At 29.7% G+C, this 11,584-nt stretch overlaps 1 protein-coding gene across 1 annotated transcript; it reads left to right on the top strand.

Moving 5' to 3' along the window:
• The first annotated feature begins 8,858 nt into the window (after positions 1-8,858).
• LOC113380810 lies at positions 8,859-11,584 on the top strand. The gene is made up of 2 exons (XM_026619887.1): positions 8,859-9,029; positions 11,183-11,584. Exons 1-2 carry the CDS (start codon positions 8,884-8,886, stop codon positions 11,544-11,546), a joined length of 510 nt encoding a protein of 169 aa, XP_026475672.1. The 5' UTR covers positions 8,859-8,883; the 3' UTR covers positions 11,547-11,584.

The raw sequence follows: 11,584 nt of genomic DNA, 5'->3' as shown, positions 1-11,584 counted from the left end.
TTTTTGAGCGTCCAATACAAAACGTGAAGTGTGGAAGGGCTTTAGCTTAAAGTCTGCGTAACATTGTGTGCAACTTAAAATTAAAAATAAATAATTATATAAAACTTTATTATAGTATTAAACATGTGTATATAATTATTTATTATGTATATATAATTATTTAAATATGTATATATAATTTTATATCAATTACATTTTTGACAGTTTGTCCAAAAAACAACCGAAAACAAAATTTCGATTTCCAAACATCATTTTTATTAAATTAAATAAATTCTTCATTAACTAATAATGTTAGTTTTGTAAAATTTTAGATTATATTTATTTATTTATTTATATTTAGTTTTTACAAATGTCTTAGTGTGTTATGTATTATTATTTTTTAAATTATGTTGTCCGGATTTGATGACACTAGTTATGATGTTACCATGTCCGATGATTCAGGTAAAAAGATACTGTGCATTTTTTTTGGTATATTTATTGTAGTTTTTAAACAAGGGGTGTAAGTCAGGGTGTATTTGGGAAATTTTTACGTAATGAAATTGTGTACAAAGTTTTCTTGTATCATAAGGCCCTACAGTAACTCAGTATACTTAAAATTATAATTTAAAGTATATAATTGTCGTGAGTTGATAATTGTTAGAGGTGTGTTTGATCTGTTTGTAACTTTTAAAGTGTTTGTCCGATGTTGATGTTGTACTCGCAAATTTGTGCAAAATTAAAATGTGTATAAACTTTTCTAATACCACAAAACGCTACAGCAACTCTGTATACTTTAAAATAATAATTAAAATGAGAGCGAAAAAATCACCTTAGTGATAGCAGGTTATATAATATGAGTATTGATGATTGCATTTAGGTTTGTAGTTTTTTTGTAATAATTATATGTAAAAGTGTATTAGTGAGAGTTTTAGATAATTTTATCTAGTTTCCGAATTTGAAAACGGATTTTGAAACAAATTTTGCAAAAAAAATACATTAAACTAGTGAAAAAGTCATGTTTAGTTTTGGGCTTGTATTACACTTTGTGCCAAAATGATGCGTGACATTTTTTCACATTTTTTAAAATAACTTTGTTCGGACACTCTTTTTGGTTAGTTTGGGAGAAACTACATAAAATTTACTAAATTTTGGCAAAAATAGTTTTTTATGCTCTAAAACAAAATTTGATAAAAACGCGTTTGGAACCGTCAGACATTTAAGTACATTTTATTTAAAAATTTAAAAATTTGTTCAGGGCTCTTTTTTTGAATTAGTTTAGGAAAACTAGATAAAATTTACAAAAATTCTGCATAAATAGTTTTTGATGCTCTTAAACAAAATTTTGTTTAAAACGCGTTTTGAAATCACATTTATATACATAGTAACTTCATATTTGCAATATATGTAGAGGTCATAGTACATTTTTGTAAATTACATAAAAAGTTTGTTCCGGCACTCTTTTGGTTTAGTATAAGAAGAAACTAGATAAATTTACTACAATTCTGCATTTATAATTTTATAAGCTCTAGTACAAAATTTTGAATAAAGCACGCTTAAAGTGACTCAAATTTTCAGTTTATGAAGAGCTAGGCAATTTTAATACATTTTATTAAATAACTCAGAAAATTTGTTTCGGGCACTTTTTTTTGAGTTAGTTTATGGGAAACTAGATATAATTTACTAAAAATCCTCATAATTAGTTTTATAAACTCTAATACAAAATTTTGAATAAAATTGTCAGTAATTAACCAACACCTACAAATCTTGCTGTATGTATATATTTTTGTACCATTATTAGTTACTCAAAATTTATACCATTTTTGTTATTTTTAATTAATATTTACCTACATTTAACTAAATTTTTACTCCATTATATTTTTCATATTTTCTTTCTGTTTCTGTTTGAAAATAAACAGAACATGTGCAAGATTTAGATTTAATATAAACAAGTGTGCGATTTTATTTATAGAATTCGCAAATGATAGTTTTTTGGCATTGGACGACGTCCAATTATTATTTTTCCGCGAAAATATATAAATATATTTATAGAAATATATGAGTATTTTATACAATATACATAGTATACAATATTTACTATAAAATTATTAACTCAAATTTGTAAATTAATTTACTAAAATGCAGCAAAAAAAACAATTGATGTGTCAATATTGTAATTTTGTATTTTTTACTGTCAGTTTTTTTTAAATAATTTTTTTTACCAATTGCGAGGAGTTTTATAACTAAAAATATTTGTAAGGTAAATATTACTAATTTTTTTTAATACTTTGGAGTATACCGAGTTGCTGTACCGACTTGAATTTTACACAAAATAATTTTACTTTGTTTAGTTTACAAATTTAGTTTAGGAAATTATGGATGCGTTTAGTCTGATTTTTGTGCACGATTTTAAAGTATACCGAGTTCCTGTAGGTTATTACAATTAAATTTTATAGATAATTTAATTTTGTACAAATTTTTCTAACACACCATTCATACCAAACGAATAATTTAGGACTTATGATCGATATATGTGGTCCATGCGTTTTTGCTTAATTTAGATCACTTCTGCTGTTTTTTTATGATTTTAAAGTATACCGAGTTGCTGTAGGGTATTATAATGTTAGAAAATATTTTAAATTATTTAATTTTGTCCAATTTGCCGAATATTTGGTTTATATCAGACAAACGGTTTAAAAGTTATGAAGGATAAGTAACGCTTTAGAAGTGTATTACCATTTTCATTCTGTATAATCTGAGGCTTGTAGTTTTTTTTTGTTAGTTTTGTGAAAAAGGTTTATTCGAAAAAGTTTTTGGAAATTTTATCTAGTTTTCAAATTTGAAACAGATTTCAAAACAAATTTTGCAAAAAGAAGTTACAATAAAAATAGTGAAAAAAGTACACTGTTATAGATTAGGCGTGAAGTTGGATGCACTTCAAAATGATGTTATGTTTATTTTTGGGCTTGTAGTTTTTTAGTGTTAACTTTACGTAAAATTGATGTTACAGAAAGATTTAGTGAATTTAATATAGTTTTCAAATATGTAAACAGTTTTCAAACAAAATTTTCAACGAAAAGTTATATTAAAAATAGTAAAAGAAGTACACACAGTCAAAAAAGATTATATAAGTATGGAAGCGTTTTAAATTGTTCATGATGTTTATTCTTAGGCTTGTAGTTCTTTTTCTGTTAACTTTATGCAAAGATGATGTTAGTAAAGGTTTTTGAGAAGTTTATCTAGTTTTCAAATTTTTAACAGATTTTCAAACAAAATTTTCAACAAAAACTTATATTAAGAATAGTGAAAAAAGTACAGCGAATTAGATTAGACGTGAAGTTGGATGCGCTTTATATTAATGTTTATTGAATGTCTTGTGTTTCCTTCTGTATTAACTAAATGCAAAAATTATGTTAGTGAAAGAATTAGATAAATTTGCAAACAGATTTAAAAAAAAAAAAATGCAAATAAAAGTTATATCAAAAAAGTTAGGTATTAACTCGCTTACTTATGGGCATGTAGTTCTTTTTCTGCTGAAATTATGCCCACACAATGTTAGAAAGGATTTTAGATAATTTTGTCTAGTTTCCAAATCTGAAAACCAATTTCAAAACAAATTTCGCAAACAAAAGTTACATTAAAAATAGCAAACAACGTACTCTGTCTATCATAGTTTTGAGAATTTTGACTCATTCATTCTCGATCTTACACCAAGAATTTCTTTCCCTCTATTATCTATGTATCTGTAGAATATGTGTATGTATGAACATGTGTGTATGTATGTAATTAGCCCGTGATGAGGACACGAGGCCCTGGTTGTCGATCAAGGAGCGCGTCCGCCTTTTTACTCTGCGTATGGAATTACACAGCACTAACAGCACCTCCAGCACCACCAGCAGAAAATCGACGGCCGACAGCCAGGCTACGCCTCCAAAATTGAGGAAAATCAGGGACCAATTTAGGAGGAAGACTTTGACAAGTAAAAATAGAAAAAGGATAAAGGAAATTGTCAAAAATTACCAATCAAACGATTTTTGGATTTTGTGCAAAAATAGCCTTTTTGGTGAAATAATTCTAAAATTATTATAAATATGTTGACAACACGCAAGTTTATCAAAAAACATTTTAACTTATTTATAATTGTCTATTTATATAATTTTTATTTAAGTTGCACAATGTGAAGCGCGCTTTAAGCTAAAGCTCTTCCACACTTGCGTTTTTGTTTATGAAGAGTGTAAAGACTTTTGTATGGGGACGTGCACATGTGATGACGGCTTTAGGATATAAAGCTGTTTTCGCGCGTGGAATTTTTAGGTTTTATTACAAAATAGTGTAATAACTTTACAATATTATGTTTTTAAAATGCCTATTTTAACCACAAATACTAAAATTGGTGATTTTTATAATCTAGTACGAGTTGTTAACAATTTTATAAACAAATTACTACAAAATTCGCTCTGGTGCATCAAAAGGCAATTTGTATAGTATTTGTACGATTACTACTATACTATTTATAATACAGCCTTGTAATTCGGTAATATTATTTTTCAAAATGTCTGTTTTATTGATAAATACTAAAAATGATGATTTTTATAATCCAGTTTGAGTTATTAATTATTTATATAAACAAAACCACAAAATTTACTCAAATGCATCATAAGGTTTAATATATATTTGATTACTACTGTACTATTTATAGTACAGTTTTGTAATTTGGCAAGATTATTTTTCAAAATGTCTACTTTAACGACAAGTACTAAAATTGATGATTTTTATAATCTAGTTCGAGTTATTAACAATTTTATAAACAAACCACAAAATTGGCTCAAATGCATCAAAAGGCAATTTGTTTAGTATTTATTTGATTACTACTGTACTATTTATAGTACAGTTTTGTAATTTGACAATATTATTTTTCAAAATGTTTATTTTAACGACAAATACTAAAATCGATGACTTTTTAGACAACATTTTGAATTAAAAATGATTTCATCAAAACGTGTACCTCTATAGCAAATTGCTCTATTATACATAAATGGTAACTAATTTCTTTCTAAGGATTTTTAGATCAGTTTTATTAAACGAGCTCCTCAGGACGCACCGTTTGTACTACAACTTTGTAATCAAAGTATATTGTTTCTCAAAGTGTTTACTAAATACTAATAATACTAAACTATATAGTTTACTAATAAAAAGCGTGTAATATTTGCGATTATCTGTGCAAAGTATATAGAAAGCTCTCATTATCAGTTTTGTTAAACGAGCTCCTCAGGACGCACCGTTTGCACTACAACTTTGTAATTTTAGTACATTGTCTCCCAATATGTTTACTAAATATATAAAATACTAAACTATATAGTTTAAGTAATAAAAAGTATGAAATATTTGCGATTATCTAAACAAAGAACGTGAAAATAGTACACATCTTACTGAACGAGATGAAAATAAAAGAAAACTTGAAACAAATTGTATGTGTGCGTGAGTGTGTTTTTATGGGTATGTATGTGCGGATACAACCTTTCGTCGACGATTACGGGAAAACGCATGAACCGATTTTAATGATTCAAAAAGCATTCGACTCGTATTGACGGCGAGATTTGTTGATTAGATTCTGAAAGAGACAGGTCTAAACGTTTCGGACTTGCAGAGCAAAACGTGTTAAAAATGTGAATGCAGTTTTTGAGAGAACGGAGCGTCCGATTTGAATGGTTCAAAAAACATTTTACTTGTATTTAGGGAGTCAATAATTGATTGCATTTTTAGAAAAGGTAGGTCCTGTGGTTTCGGACGAAGTTACAAAAAATTCTATTTGCTGGTGAAAAATGATCAATAAAAATTATGACTGTTGATTCACATACAAATATAATTATTGGTACACAGGTAAACAGGTTGACCGTGTATAAATCAAAGTTTTTTGGGACGCACCGTTTGTACTACATCTGTCTTACATTAACAATAGAATATATTTAGTAACTTCTACCTCCAAAAAATGTCGACATTTCTCGTATTTCTCGTATTGTGCGTGGGCACCCATTTGTGACCTAAAATCCAAACTCGTCGAATGTGAATGTATGTAATTGTAATTGTAATGATTTCATTCGCAATAATGAATGAATAGATTTAATAACACATTACATGCACATTACAAGAACACTTTCATTTATTTTCTCAAATCCGTGTGGTGTAATTTATAATATTAATTTGCGTCGTTTGTACTTGTAAGTTTTCACACTGATGGGTTTTATTAACATTATGTAATTGATCTATAAAAATTATAAAAGTTGTAGTACAAACGGTGCGCCCTAAGGAGCTCGTTTGATAAGACTGACAAGAGAGTTTTTATGTACTTTGTGCAGATAGTCGCAAATATTTCATACTTTTTGTTAAGAAACTATATAGTATAGTATATTTTGTATTTAGTAAATATTTCGAGAGATAACATACTAAAATTACAAAGTCGTAGTACAAACGGTGCGTCCTAAGGAGCTCGTGTAATAAGACTGAGAGCTTTCTAAGTACTTAGTGCGAATAAATGCAAATATGTCATTCTCTTTATTCCAAAACTATATAGTTTAGTATTTTTAGTATTTAGTAAACACTTTGAGAAACCACATACTCAAATTACAGAGCTGTAGTACAAACGGTTCGTCCTGAAGAGCTTGTCAAATAAGAATCTCTGTACTGTTTTCAAGAGTTTTCTACGTACTTTGTTCAGATAATTGCAAATATTCAATACTTTTGTTAAGAAACTATATAGTTTAGTTTTATTAGTATTTAGTAAACACATTGAGAAACAACATGCTGAAATTACAAAGATGTAGGACAGACAGTGCGTCCTGAGGAGCTCCTCAAATAAGATGTTTCTGTTTTCGATCATGAGCTTTCCACGTAGTTTGGTTAGATAGTGGCAAATATTTCACACTTTTTATTAAAGAACTATATAGTTTAGTATTTTTTACGTTTAGTCAACACTTTGAGGAACAATATACAGAAATTACAAAGCTGTAGTACAAACGGTGCGTCCTAAGGAGCTCTTTGAATGAGACTCTTCTGTTTTCAAGACAGTTTATTTTTATGTACCTTATGCAGATAATCGCAAATATTTCATACTTTTTATTCCAAAACTATTTAGTTTAGTATTTTTTGTATTTAGTAAATATATTAAGGAACAACATACTAAAATTGCAAAGTCGTAGTACAAACGGTTCGTCCTAAGGAGCTAGTGGAGAGCTTTCTGTGTACTTTGTGCAGATATTTGCAAATATTTTATTGTTTTTATTAAAGAACTGTATAGTTTAGTATTTTTTATTTTTAGCTGATATATTTAGGAACAACATACTAAAGTTTCAAGGCTGTAGTATTAACGGTGCGTCCTGAGGAGCTCCTTTAAAAAGATGGTTCTGTTTTCGATCAAGAGCTTTCCACGTACTTTGTTAATAAGACTAAAGGTTTTTTTATATACTATGTGCGGATAGTTGCAAATATTGCATACTTTTCATTAAAAAACTATATAGTTTAGTATTTTTAGTATTTAGTAAGCATATTGAGAAACAGCATACTAAAATTTCACAGCTGTAGTACAAACAGTGCGTCCTGAGGAGCTCCTTTAATAAGATGGTTCTGTTTTCGATCAAGAGCTTTTCTACGTACTTTGTTCAGATAATTGCAAATATTCAATACTTTTTGTTAAGAAACTATATAGTTTAGTTTTATTAGTATTTAGTAAGCCCATTGAGAAACAACATATTGAAATTACAAAGTTGTAGTACAAACGGTGCGTCCTGAGGAGCTCATCAAATAACCCTGATCTAAAAATCCTTAGAAACAAATTAGTTACCATTTATGTATTATAGAGCAATTTGCCCTCAGACGTACAAATTTTGATAAAATCATTTTTAATTGAAAATTTTATGTAAAAAGTCATCGATTTTAGTATTTGTTGTTAAAATAGACATTTTGAAAAATAATCTTACTAAATTACAAAACTGTACTATAAATAGTATAGTAGTAATCAAATAAATACTAAACAAATTGCCTGTTGATACCAACGAGCAAATTTTGTGGTTATGTTTATAAAATTGTTAATAACTGAAACTAGATTGTAAAATACATCGGTTTTAGTATTTGTTGGTAAAATAGAAATTTTGAAAAATAATTATGCTAAATTACAAGACCGTACTATAAATAGTATAGTAGTAATTTTCTACCAAAAATTCTACTTGCTATGAATCACTATGAATAATCATTTTGTACCACCAAATGGCAGTTTTTAAAACATTTACGCTGTGTCTCCGAAATTACTGCACCTGCCTTTTGCAAATATTTATACAATTCTGCATTTCGCCATTACAAGCAAAATCTATTTTGAATCATTCTAATCGGACGCTCCGTTGTTTCAAAACCTGCATTAACATTTCTAACACGTTTTGCTTCGTATCTCCGAAACGCCTAGACCTACCTTTGCGAAAAACTAACCAGCACGTTTCCCCATCAATACAAATCGAATGTCTTTTGAATCTTTCAAATCGGTTCATGCGTTCTCCCGTAATCGTCAACACAATATACATACCCATACATACACTCACAAAAGTGCTCCAGTACAAAAACAGTCTAAACGCACTTGTAAGTATATTTGTACCAGAGTGGCGCTTAGACTGTGCTTAGCCTGGGAATTTTTTTAAATTTTTAATCCAAAATTATAAAAATATATTTGTGGAAAATATAAAACACTTACAATTAGTGTTTTGAAGTTTTTTTAATTTTTTAGATCAAAGCAGCACTAACTCGATAGAGATCAAACCAGGATCGACCAGGAACATAAAATCAGCGACTACAAGTCGACATCAGCACCAGCAGCATCAGCAAAAGTTGAAGGAAGACAGTGGTATTCAGGACGATTGCAGCAATATGCTGCTGGGAAGTTGTCCAAAAATTTCCAGGAGCAGCAAAGTTGCCAGTACGCCCAATTGTGATAAACAGACTGCTGCTTCGTGCTCGGATTCGCCGATTGACGAAGGAGTCGCCTCGGATTTGTCTTCAGACGATGGCAGAAGGTAACTAGTGGTGTATGGCATCGTGCCTTAAGGCAAATTGCTGGAATGAAATATTCGGGAAACTTTAAACGTTTTCAACTAAATTATAACAAATACTGTAACTTTCATCACTTTTGCTATCTTGTTGTATCCGAGCAAATCAAATGTAAATCATAAATCAATTTATCTCCAATCGTCATTTCATTCCGAATTCAATTTAAAAAAAAAAAATAGTTGCCTTAATTTACACAAAATTGAAAATTTGCTCAGACACAGTCTAAACGCATTTGCAAATAATTCTGTGCGACATTTTCACTTATACTGTGCTTAGCTTGGCGGCATTTTCACATTTTTCACCAAAAAGTTTTTCACAAAATTGGAAAAGTGCTCCAGTGCATAAACAGTCTAAACGCACTTGCGAAAACATTTGTACCAGAGTGGCGCTTAGACTGCGCTTAGCCTGGGAAATTTTTTGAATTTTTAATCCAAAATTACAATACAAAAATATTTTATGGAAAATAAAAAAAGATGTAATAATTTTTAACTTCCCGTAGGGCAAGTTATAGTGATCGCAAAAAAATCGAGAATGAAAATTTTTATATATCTTCACGTTTCAGAGGTTTCTGAACATTTTGAAAAAAAGAAACTTAGAAAAAATGGATATATGTGTGTGTGCGTGTATGTGTGTGTGCGGATACTACGTTTCGTCGACGATTTCGGGAACATGGATGAAACGATTTGAATAATTCAAAAAAACATTCGATTCATATTGATAAGGAGACGTGCTGATTAGTTTTTGGCGAAGGCAGGTCTAGCCGTTCCAAAGATACGGGGCAAAAAGTGCCAAAAACGGTAACTCAGTTTTTAAGAGAACGGAGCGTCCGATTTTGATAATTCAAAAAACATTTTGTTTGTATTGACAAGATGAAGAACTGATGAAATTTTCATTAAGGCAGGTCTAGTGGTTTCGGAGATCTAGTGGCAAAAGTAAAAAAAAAAGCCATTTGGCGGTCAAAAATGATCATTAGACTTATGCACATCAATTTGTCAGATACTTTATAGAGATTTTAACAATAAGTATAAATTTTGTTTACATTTCTATGGGTTCCGTACCAATGTTTATCCGTCAGAAGGCGACGCGGCGCTTACGCGCTTCAATATTTTGTCTCTATGCAGTTAAATCAGTAAATTGCTTTGAAAAAAAGTTCTGAATTTACAAAATATTTCAAAATAAATTGTTTTTCAAAAAGTCTTTTTTTTTTTCAAAAAAAAGTAATTTTTTGTCAAAAATTTATATTTTTTCAGAGTAATTTTTTTTTCAAAAATATTAATCTTTTTAAGATCCAGCAATTCCAGCAATTTGCTTAGTTAGATCATTCAAATCAGACGCTTAGTTCATTCAAAAACTGCCATTTGTTGCACATTTAGCTCTGTATCTCCAAAACAACTGGACCTGTCTTTGCCAAAAATGAATCACCACTTCTCCCAATCATTACAAATTGAATGTTTTTAGATCAATCAATTCGATACTACGTTCTCTCAAAAACTCGATTTGTATTTTCTACACTTTTTGCTCCGTATCTTCAAAATGGCGGGACCTGCCTTTGCCAAAAACTAATCAGCACATCTCCCTATCAATAGCGATCGAATGATTTTTAAACCATTCAAGTATTTTATTCATTTATTGTGTATATAATTTTATATACACATACATTTATTTATAATATTTTTTTATCTGATATTACATAATATTTATATATTTATAGAATCTCTTAATAAGTAAATATATATCTAGTAATTATCACATCTACATTTGAATAATCGAATTACATTTCGAGATCAACATTTTGAATATATTTAATATCTAATAAATATAATTATTATATTTACAAGGGCTTGAACAAGTATCTTGTTTAGCGGGATATGTATTATTAGTGTCAACATTTAGAACACTTTTACAATACTTCGTTTTCGAATATTTATTATTGAAATTTTAAATTCAAATTTCACACATACATTTCTTCTGAGGTATGCCTTAAAAATGTTCAGAAACCTTCAAAACGTCGAGAAATGCAAAAATTATTTTGCTTTTTGCCCCATTACTATAACTACTCTAGGTGAAAAAATGACCTAGACATCAAATCCGCATACCAAACCTTCTAATTTTTTTCCAGGATCAAAAACCAAGACGTCAACTCCACAGACGACGACGACTCCAAAAGAACCCTTCGCGAGAACTCCAAAAACCTGGAACTGTCTTCCAAAAAAACTCTTGACAATGACAATAACAAACGCAGAAAAATGACCCGGACTGAAAGGACTATTAAAAGTTTTCGGATTCCGGACGATGACGGCAACGACGTCCGGAGCAAACTGGAAATCCTATTAAAAAAAGGTGCACCGACTTTACCACAACCGAAGGAGCATCCGCAATCAGTAGATGGCGACGGTGAAGAAGTGAGGAGGGTTGGCAGGAATGACGCTGTTGCCAGACGGAGACAGGCGAATGCTGCTAGGAAAGAAGCCAGCCTAGGGTAAGTGGATAATTGTTAAGAAACAAAATTTGGGGATGTTGA

This window comes from Ctenocephalides felis, unplaced genomic scaffold, assembly GCF_003426905.1.
Source record: "Ctenocephalides felis isolate EL2017-DRISC unplaced genomic scaffold, ASM342690v1 CF-g0.4_SCAFFOLD_02383, whole genome shotgun sequence".
Lineage (NCBI taxonomy): Eukaryota > Metazoa > Arthropoda > Insecta > Siphonaptera > Pulicidae > Ctenocephalides > Ctenocephalides felis.
This window is presented reverse-complemented; position numbering and strand designations above follow the sequence as displayed.

What these genes read in the sequence shown, in the direction of transcription:
- LOC113380810 (XM_026619887.1), top strand. Translation starts at nt 8,884, where the DNA reads ATGCTGCTGGGAAGTTGTCCAAAAATTTCCAGGAGCAGCAAAGTTGCC. An exon ending in TCTTCAGACGATGGCAGAAG is followed by an intron (nt 9,030 to 11,182) that starts GTAACTAGTGGT and finishes ATTTTTTTCCAG; the next exon opens with GATCAAAAACCAAGACGTCA.